The sequence below is a fragment of the Mus musculus genome, chromosome 2, assembly GCF_000001635.26.
Source record: "Mus musculus strain C57BL/6J chromosome 2, GRCm38.p6 C57BL/6J".
Taxonomy (NCBI): Eukaryota; Metazoa; Chordata; class Mammalia; order Rodentia; family Muridae; genus Mus; species Mus musculus.
Window position 1 is genome coordinate 23,512,246 of NC_000068.7, and position 12,858 is coordinate 23,525,103.

General features: G+C 37.5%; 1 protein-coding gene across 14 annotated transcripts in view; it reads right to left on the minus strand.

Annotated features, from left to right (window-relative positions):
* Spopl (speckle-type BTB/POZ protein-like) overlaps nucleotides 1-12,858 on the minus strand; it is a 64,667-nt gene that overhangs the window by 4,780 nt on the left and 47,029 nt on the right. For 10 of the 14 annotated variants that reach the window (XM_006498412.4, NM_001165998.1, NM_029773.2 and 7 more), the window contains 3 exons: nucleotides 5,584-5,706; nucleotides 2,903-3,045; nucleotides 2,760-2,813 (listed from right to left, as the gene is read on the minus strand). In XM_006498412.4, coding sequence (XP_006498475.1) covers nucleotides 2,760-2,813; nucleotides 2,903-3,045; nucleotides 5,584-5,706 — 320 coding nt within the window. Of the gene's footprint in view, nucleotides 1-2,759; nucleotides 2,814-2,902; nucleotides 3,046-5,583; nucleotides 5,707-8,553; nucleotides 8,792-12,858 lie in introns of those variants that run through there. The other 4 variants (XR_003953744.1, XM_006498417.4, XR_866023.3 and 1 more) reach the window with 4 other exon arrangements.

Sequence of the window (12,858 nt, forward strand, 5' to 3'; positions counted from 1 at the left end):
GAGAAATGTGGTTCTATCCTTTTTATAGCTTTGCATTTCTACTTCTACAGTCCAGTTTCTCCTTTACTATTTTATTTATTGTGTCCTGTATGTATAACATGCTCTCAATGAGCAATCAGAACAACTGAAAATGTAACACATTAGTTCCTTTCCCTTCCTTCTCTCCTCTATACCTTCCATTTACCTGAACTATAAGCTGTTTTTAAAATATCAACATTCCTCCAACCTTTCTGTACCCATTCATCAACCTGCTAACTGTTAGGAGTGGAATCAACAATGTGATGAATGAATGGAAGCTTTACTGTGTCCCATCAGAGGCATTGACTGTTACTAGAGATTCATTATTTCGACTTCAATGTCAAAAGTCCTAATGCTATGTGGTTTGGGGGAGCTGACCTTTGCTCACTTTCTCTACCTTTTTCACACTATCAACATACTTCACATATTCTTTATTCTGGTTTTCTGTAATATAAATAAAACTAGGTTCCATAGTTTATTTCAATTACTTGTTTAATCAATCTGCAATATAACATAAACTACCTGCATAGAGGGGAAATATCTGTTATGCTTGCAACTGTATTTTATGTACTAAGCAATAGTGTTCTGAGAACTCAGTAAACAAAGAATTATGCACCCATGTACAGTGCTATGCTCTGTTTTGTGAATCCCTTTCAGTCTGTCATATCTGATCTTTCCTTCTCACTCACTCCTTCTGCTACCTCTTATTCATGTTTTAAAAAGCAGTTCAGTCCAATTTGTGAAGCCATTACTAAATCCCAGGGCTTAGTCAAGTACCTGTACATATCATCTTCTATGGATCACTTTAAAGGGTGTGTATGTGTGTATTTATCTCCATTAGATCAATTACTTAAAAGCAAAGACATTTTTAAAATGTCATTTTATATGCAATACATTAGAACAGTGCTTGAAATATATTGAATATACTGAATATACCTGGGGCCAAGAGTGTCGCCCTGTTTTCATCTCCTATGCTATATCCAGTGTGGGATGCTGGAGACTGAGACTCTGGTAGGGGGGCTACCCCTTGTCCACCTCCCACCGAGTGGGGTCAGTGGTTTCACATAGCCAGATGCCCACCCAGGGCCGAGTGGAAAGTGTCCACCTACCCAGAGCACAGGAACTCTGGCCGGACGTGGGCTCCCTACCCCCTCTCTCCCCTATACCCAAAGCCCAGCATATTTATTCTGTCTGCCTTAAATTATATTGACTATCCCATGCCCTCAATAGTATATTTTGCTATAAATAGCCCATGGCAGGCTGTAATTTCGTATGTCAACTTTTGATAATTTTTCAAAAGCAGAATTTAAGGATTTATAAGAAAAACTAATCAAAAGTTTATGAAAATCTCTAATTTATCATCTCTTCTTTTTGTTATTGCAACAAAAATATTCAACAAGAGATGGGGCAAAGTAGAAAATTATTCATTTCTAATACTTTGTATATAAAAATCTATGATTAGCAGGACTTAGCAATTATGCAACCTCTTAGCAATCAACATGCTACTGATTTACAGTATTAAGCAGCTTAGTATATAAGGCAGAGTATTTGGTTGATCTAAATAGTAATAAGTTAGCTATTGAGGTAGTAAAACAGGAAGTCTCTGAGTTTGATGATGGGCCAGAATACATAGCAAGAATTTAATTCAGGAGCAAGCAAACCAACAAACCTGTAAGTTCTACTGATATGTAATCCTCACTATTTGAGAGGCTAGGGCAGTGTCTTAGTCAGGGTTTCTATTCCTGCACAAACATCATGACCAAGAAGCAGTTGGGGAGGAAAGGGTTTATTCTGCTTACACTTCCATACTGCTGTTCATCACCAAGGAAGTCAGGACTGGAACTCAAGCAGGTCAGAATGCAGGAGCTGATGCAAAAGCCATGGAGGGATGTTCTTTACTGGCTTGCTTCCCCTGGTTTGCTCAGCATACTCTCTTATAGAACCCTAGATGACCAGCCCAGAGATGGTCCCACCCACAAGGGGCCTTTCCCCCTTGATCACTAATTGAGAAAATGCCTGACAGTTGGATCTCTCTCATTGAGGCATTTCCCCAACTGAAGCTCCTTTCTCTGTGATAACTCCAGCTGTGTCAAGTTGTCACAAAACTAGCCAGTATAGGCAGGAAGAGTCAAGTCTGAATCTACCCTAAAAAAAAAAAAACTAATAAGATCTTGACTCAAAATTAAATTTCGAACAGGGTTAAGACATAGGTAACTCTGTAGTAGAGTCTTTGTATAGCATGTGCAAGACCTCGGGTTCAATCAACAAGCACTATGAAAATCAACAAAAATTTCAAAGACTTCCAAGGCTTGGGGATTTACCCTTCCATGTTCTGAAAACAAGAGGCCAGATTTCTAGCAACCTTTATAATGCCTGTACTCAGCTATATACCATGTGTGTGATGTGCATGTGTACCTGTTCAATAAATTAAGAGCATCCATCCTGCCATGCAGTGGTGACTCACACCTCCAGAGACAGAGGCAGAGGCAGGTGGATTTTCATGAGTTTGACGACAGCCTGGTCTACAGAGCTAGTTCCAGGAAGACCAAGGATACACAAAGAAACCCTATAATAGAAAACAAACGAACAACAACACAAAACCATCCATCTCAGTTTGCATGAAAAGCCAAACTTCAAGGAATCTACTGAAAATAGTAAAATTATTATTTTTAAAATAACTGGAAGTTGACTTCATCGGAAGGCACAATTATTCTTCACGAGCAAACAGATATACATCTTACTTGTTGTTCCAGTTTTTCCCATCCTTACACCCAAGTTGTCGAAGAACACTGCACCTGAATTGAAGATTTAGACAGGGTTAAAGAATATCCCAGTGAAAACATGTGCAATGTATCATGTCCAATGAAATGCAAGTATAGCTTACCTATTAATAAAGTCTATTGCCTGGGCTTTCAACTGTTCTGCACTGTGCAAATCTGCAAGGACAAGGGTATCAGCAACATTTTCTACTGAGAGGTTACTACACAAAGCTTCTTCACACATGACCTTCAGCCGTTCCAGTGCATACTACCCAAAAGAAAACACAGTTATTAAACATTTATCCCCCTTATTTAATATGTAAGCACATGGAATTTGTAACATAGTAGATAAAGCATAGGAAAATTTGTTTTGAATTAATGTTATTCTAAATCACTATACTGTTGGCTTTAGCTTATGAAGAAAATGTAAATGAACACATCCAGGAGAATACTACTTTACTTTAGAGACTGTCTTAAGTGAAAATGTGGCAAGTTTTAAAGTACAATTTATGCAAGACATCTATCCTAGTAATGACTTGTACTAAAGAATATGTTGTCAGATAAACATCTACCTCAGTTCTTTTCTTCTCAAAACAAAGAACTTATTTGAGAGACAATTTAAGCTATATTTTGTTTAGTAAAAGGAAATAAAGCAATGAGCATATTACAAAAAGAGAGCTTAGTGAAACTGTTCCTAAGTGGGGAAAGCATAACAGCAGTCTGCTAGATTTTCCATAGTGGACTTTAAAGAAGTTTACAGTCCTTTTTCTTGTGGCATCATTTTCAAATTTCTCCTTCTGGGTAGCACCTTTATTTTATCTCATTCTACTGTATGCTGTCTGCAGACACAGTACCCTTTTAAAAATCCCCTACTTATTAGATCTTCACTGGTGTGCATATTCCCCATTGTGAAAAGTGTCCTAATACCTCCATTTCTAATTTGGTGGAAAGAACCCAAGCTTAGCTTTAAGGATGCTAAACCACAGAAAGGCATTCATTCCACTATCAGGAGATAATAGTATAGTTACCAAGCTGCCTTATTGAGCTCCCTGGCTACTAAGTGTGGAAATGCCTAGCTGTAGAAGTAGTGACTGCCTAGCACCCATTTGTACCTCTTGCTCACACGTGCCGCCAGTTCCCTCCTGTAACCACTCAGTTTCTTTTCTACTACTTTACACTTAGTGTGTAGCACACTGTATCTCTTCTGCCACTATTCAAACTTGAGGAACGATTTAACCGAAAGCTAAGTAAATACTGTAACTACTAATTTTCTGCAGTTATTAAAGCTGCATTAGTAGGTTTGTTGAGGTTTAATGACAGAAAATAAATAGCACTTATTTAAAATTTTTACCTTGATGATTTAATACAAGCATAAACTCATCATCCAAAAGAATGAATATACCCTTTGAAATTTATCTTTTACCATTCAATTCCAAGCAGCTTCTGTGCTACTGAGATGTGCTGCTGAGAAATGATCTTGTATCTTCATAAGTTATTTTCACAAATGTAATTACACAGTATATACTTACCATCTAGTACTGCTATTCAGTGTGACTATTTTCAGGCTCGTGCACATCATTGATCATAGTTCAGCCCCTTCTTACTGCTAAGCATTAGGTCCTTAAATATGAACATCTTTTTCTCATTCCTCTCTATATATTTACATATGTGTGTATATAAATGTATATATGTACATAGCTCGTTTGTGTACCAGATACCTACTATAACAATTCATTTTCTTTTCTAATACTTCAAACTTAGCATTTACTACTGAATAACATATATTTACAAGTTGATGAACATTTATATTTATTGCTAGTTCTTAACTATTACAGTTATAAATACCGATATAAATCTCCAATCAAAATAGGTATATGTTTTTAGTGGGTGGTAGAAGGGTTAAAATTCTCAAAGTAAACACAATGGAATACATGGCAAGTTTTTATTTGACTTCAAAAGAAACTTTAATTTTCTAAAGTGGTTGTACCATTCCATGCTCCTAACAAAAGTGTCTGAGAATCTTAATTCTTCCAGATCTTTGTCAAGTCTCATATATAGACTTGATTTTAGTCATTATAATGGGTGTATAGATATACACCATGATGGTTTTAATCTCTACTTCTTTAATGATACTTGTCATTTTTATTTAATGAACTTCATTAGTATATTTGTTAAGTATTTAAACTTTATCTACTCTTTTTTCTCCCCTGAAGATTAAATGTTCTTTACACAGTTAGAATATAAAACTGCTAAGTGTATGTATGATAAATATGTTTTTAGGATTGAGACTGAGAAGATCCAAAACTTTCCTGATATTTTTGCAGTTTCTCTGTGTTGAAAAAGACAGAACATATTTACAATAGAATATAACAAAAGTATTAAATTTTTCTTTTCTACGCTATCATATTAAATCTATAAAGAGAACAATGTAAAGCACATTGTTTTGAAGGGAAATACACAAAGGTTGTGCAGTGTACTCTAAGCTCCAATAACATGTTATATGCAACAATATGTTGCATTTATCTTAGAAATTATTAAGCTTATGCCTTAATCCTCTATGGAAAATTCCAGGCCCCTCATACTTTCCTATCATATTGATATTTTAGACCATTTTTTTCTATAGTAGTCTACTTTATTCTATTTTATAAAAATATGCAAGTTATCTAACAAATAGTACAACTTAAGTTATATCAAAAATTACTTTTAGCTTTTTATGTATAATAGCTTCCAATAAATAGCAAGTTGGAGGATTTTTGTTTTTGTTTTTTTTTTTTTTATTTTGTCCTTTAAAAACCCCATTACTTACTTTGTCTGCAGCTGCCAACAAGTTGTCAGCCATTTTATCAAGATTTGGTGCTTTTCCTGTGTAAACAAATCTCATCATTTCTTTAAATACCTCAGGGTCTAAATCATTTATTTCCACTCGATTCTATTATCAAAAAGAATACAAAAAAATTAGGAACAGGTACACAAGTGACTCCACATGAATCTTTGACGTTAAGTCTGTCGTAAGTTAATCATTGAAACTATAATATAGGCTATTTTAAGAACAAAAGCATACACTGTCTAAGAGATATGGCCAGCCAGAAAGTACATACAGAGATAGTGAAGCTACTAAGTGAGAACCTTCTCATTTTTTCATAATTAAAAAAAAGACAAATAAAATACTGCAGTTCAAATAAAATACATCTGCGTAAGTTTCTGAACACCATTTCAGAAGATGGTTACCGGCTTTCCCTGAGTACGTAATATAGTATCTAAACCTTACAGCCACAAACTGTATTCACAGTTTTTAAGCAAAAGAACAGTCTACAAATACTTGTAATGAGAGCTCACTAGCTTAGAAGACTTGCTTTTGCAAACTGCCAGGTGATATTATTTACTGGTCATGCTAGCTGTGCTTACTTAAGACATACTCCAAATAAGACCAGTTGCTTTTATACTTCTGTGTTCTCATATCCAATTCTCTTTTAAGGTAAAGGAAGCAGGAAATGTCAACATTTCAGAAACAGTCTTGGGTCATTTTGTGAAGTCAAGATGTTAGGAACATACATGACATAATGTTATGTAAGTTAAAATATAATTTAGTTTAACTTTTTATGTGATGTCTAAATTTGCTATCAGGCAGCTCTGATAGAGCTAGGAAGAAAGAGCTCAGAAGGACACTCCAGGCAGGCAGCCTGGTGGTTTAGGTAAGAACATAACCCAAGACAAGTCTTGCTATGCTGATGGACTAAACAGGAGGTGGTGCTGATCTGCTGATGAACCAATCGCCAGGTGTGAGGCCTGATAGAGCAAAGCTACCACCTAATGAACTGATACTAAATTAGAACTTTGGAAATGGTTCCCAGGATCATACTGCTGTGTTCCAGAGAAAGGTTTCTCTAGCTTATGTTGATATTCATTTGCAAGATGTGTGTGGCCCTGGGCTCACGGAACCCCACCTGTTGATCACATAGCCTATGCTCTCAAGGATGTCCTGGACACTCCACGAGTGCCATCCTCCCAACCTCTTCACCGTGGATATGGCCTGAGCCTGCAAGCTTCTGAAGCATCCGCACTATACAAGCATTTTATTCCCAGCCAACTGTTCTCCGCTTAGAGATGTTTAACTTTTACTTTAGCATGCTATCATAAGGAACGTTTGTGTGAACAAACCAGGCAAATTTGAAACACAAATTTTGTGTGGATACCATAATTGCTGAGCACCTCATAGCCCACTGATAAGTGCTCTTCACACAAGGCATGTGATGAGCCTTCAGATCCCAGCTTATGTCACCCTGTGAAATTTGGGAGTGTAAGGGAGACTTTGGACTGCACCTGGCCACCCTCTGAGGCCAGAGAGCCCACTAACACTTCAGATCCCACAACAAGATATGCTTGGAAGTCAGGGAACTTAAGACTTCAGACCCTACTCTGGGCTGACATTTCATTGAAGTCATAAAGTAGCAGGTACTTCATTCCCAAACCCAGGGATACCTCTAAGGTGGAGAGCATTTGCCCCTACACCACATTGTTCTGTGAAGTCAGGGAATGAACTGAGACTGGTTCTATAGCTGGACTCTTTGCACCTCCCACCTGACCTTGCAACTATGTGTTATTTTTACGATATCCAAGATGAATGCAGTAGGACATTCTGATATCGCACTGTTCATACTTTTCTTTTATTCCCGTCCATATTTGTTTTTCAGTTGTCTTAGTCCTCTTTCTCTGACCTCTCCTCAGAAACACGTTTGTCTGATTGACAAACTAACATGACTCCTCCTCCTCCTCCTCTTGCAGATTAAACTGCTATGTGTTACCCGATTATTATTTTACCTGCAATTATTTTAGTCCTCGATTCTCACTCTGCATTTAAGTATCTCCCCAACCCTGCATAATTTTATCTTCCACTTCTGTTCTTCGACCTATTTAGCAATCAAATGCTTAGTATTACTGTGACTTTCCCTCACTCATGCCCACAATAACCAATACATTATTACACAAAGTACTATCAGTGTCCTTTTAATCACCAAAGCACTTCAAGTATTTAAGATGTGATTGTACTTTTTTCAGTGCAATCACTGCTACAGTGAGTGTTGCTGCAGGCAGTAATCAACTCTCAGGGGAGCTATGGAACTAGAGCCCTGTGTCCTTAACATCATTAAATTGATTCTTAAAGAGGAAAATATGAACTCAACTCTATACAACCTAGTCTTTCCTGAACACTGTAAACATGTCAACTGAAAATAAAAGGTAATCTGAATTTAAAACATCTGTAACAGCAAAAAACTCAACCATTTATCTAGCATCAGACGAACAGTGCTGATGCAAAAATCACAGTTAATCCGAGACACTTAATCTGCTACAAAAAATTTACCAATCTCATAGAACATGCATATGTTCAAAAAACACAAACTGCTGAAAGAATTACAGAGAAACACAGTTAATATAAAGGAAGTGTAGATGTACTGGTAAATATCCAATGGAAACATTAATAGAAGAGTACAGAAAGATATATTTCAAGTTCTGAAAGATCAGAGCTGTCAGTCTTAATACATGTGGCAGAACTGAAGTAGAAAGATGATAAATGTAGGATAAAGTAATTAATGATCACTAAGCCAGTTCAATAGAATACTGGAAGGGAAGCTCTGGACTGAAGAAAATAAACAAACAAAAAACCAACCAAACCAAAAAGCCCATCCAAGACGCTACAAGTAAAAGTAGAGGGTACTAAAGTAGTTGTTAAAAACATAATGGACAACAAAATTTAAGGAAATTTTGGAATTACACATACCTTTTAATAATAACTGAATATTAATGTTCTCATTTATTCAAAGTGAACCACATGAGAAGAGCACTGGATTAGAAAACAGGATCCTCCTTTTTGCTTTTTACATGAAACATAGCTCACCATCAAAGACAAACATTACCTTATAATGGAAGGACATAAAAATGTATTCCAAGCAAATGGCATTAGAAAACAAACAGGTGTTGCTTGTCTAATTGCTGAGAAAATATACTTCAACCCAAATCTAGTAAGGAGAAATAAAGGTCACTTCATTCATACTCATTAGGTAAACAATTCATTAAAAGGACATTACAAAATCCAAACGTAAAACACCTTCAACACAGATAGACCCAATTTCATGAGACACTTATAACTAAAGATATAATCAAAGATTATTAACACCAACATACCAACAGTGGGAGACTTTACCACTCTTACTATAAGACACATGATCCAGATGAATATAGAGATGCATGGAATTAAATTACCTCAAAAGATGCAACAGGCATAACAGAAATATGGAACACTACCCCAACTATACACTACAGAATATACATTCAGTAGCCCATGGAAATTTACCCCAACTAGACTACAGATGAAATAGAAAGCGAGTCTCAACAGAATTTAGGGAAACTGAAATAACTGCCTATATCCTATCTTACCACAGTGGAAGAAAGAAAGAAAGAAATGAACAGCAAAAGTACAGAAAATACAGAGGGAGGTGCTTGCAGCCATTGGACTGAGCTAGGGGTCCTTGATGGAGGAGTTGGAGAAGGGACTGAAGGAGCTGAGGGGGTTTGTAGCCCTGTGTGGGGAGCAACAGTGTCAACTGGCCAGGCGCCCCAGAGGAGTTCCTGGGGACTGGACCACCACACATGGAGGGACCCATGGCTCCTGCCGCATATGTGGAACATCAGAGAAAGGAGCGGCCCTTGGTCCTGTGGGGGTTCGATGCCCCAGTATAGGGGAATGTCAAGGCGAGAAGGTGTGAGTAGGTGGGTGGGGGAGCACCCTCATAAAGGCAGGGGGACAGGGTATGGGATAGGAGGTTTCCAGAGGGGAGACTTGGAAAGTGGATAACATTTGAAATGTAAAGAAAGAAAATATTCAATAAAAGAAAAAAAAAAAAAGAAACCTCTGAAAACTTAAAAAAAAAAAAACAAACCTGAAAACATATAAACTCAGAGAGATTAAATAATACACCTCAAAATAATAAGTCATTGAAGTAATCAAAAAAATATAAAAATTCCAGTAAAGAACAAACACAAAAATGTAATATACCAAAACTTAGGCGATACGATGAAAGAAGTTCTAAGAAGGAAGTTCATAGTCCTCGATGCCTCCAGGGGCCGAGGGTGGGAGAAATATGCAACCTGAAGTCCTATCCTGGTACCTACATGCTGACTCCTGTCTATCCTAGTGAATCCCCTGAAAGCAAAGGTGAACACATTTAGAAAACTGAAATAACTCTGTGTATCAAATCTGATCAATGGAATACAATTTAAAAACTCCATCCAAATGAACCTCTCAAAATTATAAGACTCAAGGAGCAAAGAAATCAAAAAAGATCTTTTAAATATACATGGGATTAACTGAAAATATAAATACAACAAAACCTCTGAGACCCACTGTAAACAGTTTGAAAAGGAAATCTTATACCTCTAAGTTCCTACATTAAAAATTTAAAAGGGAAAAGCCTCAAAGACATGGGTACAAGGGAAAAATTCCTGAATAGAACAGCAATGGCTTGTGCTGTAAGATCGAGAATCGATAAATGGGACCTCATGAAACTGCAAAGCTTCTGCAAAGCAAAAGACACCGTCAATAAGACAAAAAGGCCACCAACAGATTGGGAAAGGATCTTTACCTAGTCCAAATCAGATAGGGGACTAATATCCAATATATATAAAGAACTCAAGAAGGTGGACTCCAGAAAATCAAATAACCCCATTAAAAATGGGGCTCAGAGCTGAACAAAGAATTCTCACCTGAGGAATACTGAATGGCTGAGAAGCACCTGAAAAAATGTTCAACATCCTTAATCATCAGGGAAATGCAAATCAAAACAACACTGAGATTCCACTTCACTCCAGTCAGAATGGCTAAGATCAAAAACTCAGGTGACAGCAGATGCTGGCGAGGATGTGGAGAAAGGGGAACACTCCTCCATTGTTGGTGGGATTGCAAGCTTGTTCAACCACTCTGGAAATCAGTCTGGCGGTTCCTCAGAAAATTGGACATAGTACTACCGGAGGATCCCACAATACCTCTCCTGGGCATATATCCAGAAGATGTCCCAACCGGTAAGAAGGCCACATGCTCCACTATGTTCATAGCAGCCTTATTTATAATAGCCAGAAGCTGGAAAGAACCCAGATGCCCCTCAACAGAGGAATGGATACAGAAAATGTGGTACATTTACACAGTGGAATACTACTCAGCTATTAAAAAAAATGAGTTTATGAAATTCCTAGGCAAACGGATGGACCTGGAGGGCATCATCCTGAGTGAGGCAACCCAATCACAAAGGAACTCACACAATATGTACTCACTGATAAGTGGATATTAGCCCAGAAACTTAGGATACCCAAGATATAAGATACAACTTGCTAAACGCATGAAATTCAAGAAGGAAGGCCAAAGTGTGGACACTTTACCCCTTCCTAGAAATGGGAACAAAACACCCATGGTAGGAGTTACAGAGACAAAATTTGGAGCTGTGACAAAAAGATGGACCATCTAGTGATTGCCATATGCAGGGATCCATCCCATAATCAGCTTCCAAACACTGACACCATTGCACACACTAGCAAAATTTTGCTGAAAGGACCCAGATATAGCTCTCTCTTGTGAGACTATGCCAGGGCCTAGCAAACACAGAAGTGGATGATCACAGTCAGCTATTGGATGGATCACACGGCCCCCAATGCAGGAGCTAGAGATATTACCCAAGGAGCTAAAGGGAACTGCAACCCTATAGGTGGAACAACAATATGAACTAACCAGTACCCCGGAGCTCTTGTCTCTAGCTGCATATGCATCAAAAGATGGCCTAGTCGGCCATCACTGCAAAGAGAGGCCCATTGGACTTGCCAACTTTAGATGCCCCAGTACAGGGGAACGCCAGGGCCAAAAAGGGGGAGTGGGTGGGTAGGGGATTGGGGAGGTGTGGATATGGGGGATCTTTGGGATAGCATTGAAAATGTAAACGAGGAAAATACCTAATAAAAAAATTTAAAAAGAGTAGAAATAATTAACTATTTCAGTAAAGTGGCACAATACAAAAAAAAAAAAATCAACTTAAAAACTGAGAAGCCTTTCTATATAGCAACAACAAATACGCTGAGAAAGATGATGAACATGCAGCCATTTACACAGCCTCAGAGAAAAGAAAGTCTCCAGGAATGACCCATCCAAGCAGGTGAAAAGCTCCTACAATGAAAACTTGAAATCCCTAGAGAAACTGACTGAGAAATACACTGGATGATAGAAAGACCGCCCATGCTCATGGGTTGTTAGAATTCATATTGTGAAAATGACCATTTGACCAAAAGTGATTCACAGATTTAATGTAATCCCTATCAAAATGTCCACATTCTTTACAGAAATGTTTTTAAAAACTATAAAATACACATAAAACCATAAAAGATGTTCTAACAAAAAAGAACACTATTAAAGGAATTATCATTTCAATATACTACAGTGCCATAGTAGTAAAAACAATGTAATACTAGCAGAAAAAAAGGATATTTAGACCAATGTGACAAAACAGGTAGCCCAAACGTACTTTCACGTAGCTATAAGCATCGGATACTTAGTAAAGATGGCAAAAGCATTACTGGAGTAATGACTGTATCTGTAAGAAATGGTGCTGGGAAAATTGGAGGGTCATAAAATGAATGAACTTTAGACCTTACTGCCCTTTACAAAAATATAGCTCCAAGTGAGGCAAAGACCTCAATGTGAAATGTTAAAGTCTGTGAATCCTAGAAGAAAACAGAAATGGGAATTCATAAAAAGCTTCTTTCTACACAGCCAAAGAAACAATCTAGTGAACATCCAGATCTAAAAAGACAAATATCGCATGCTATATCACTTGTCTGTAGTTCCTAGCTACAAACCTCTAGTTCATTAACTGGATTACCCTTATAAAGCTGAGATGTTAAAGGAAACCATGGTGGTTAGGGCTCTATAGAATGAACTAGCAGGATACAAAAACCCATGTATTAGGCATAGGAAACCTCCCTTCCAGTTGCTGGTCAACTCTCAAAACAATGTAGACTATTGTTGTTGTCCTTGGATGTCTCTAAG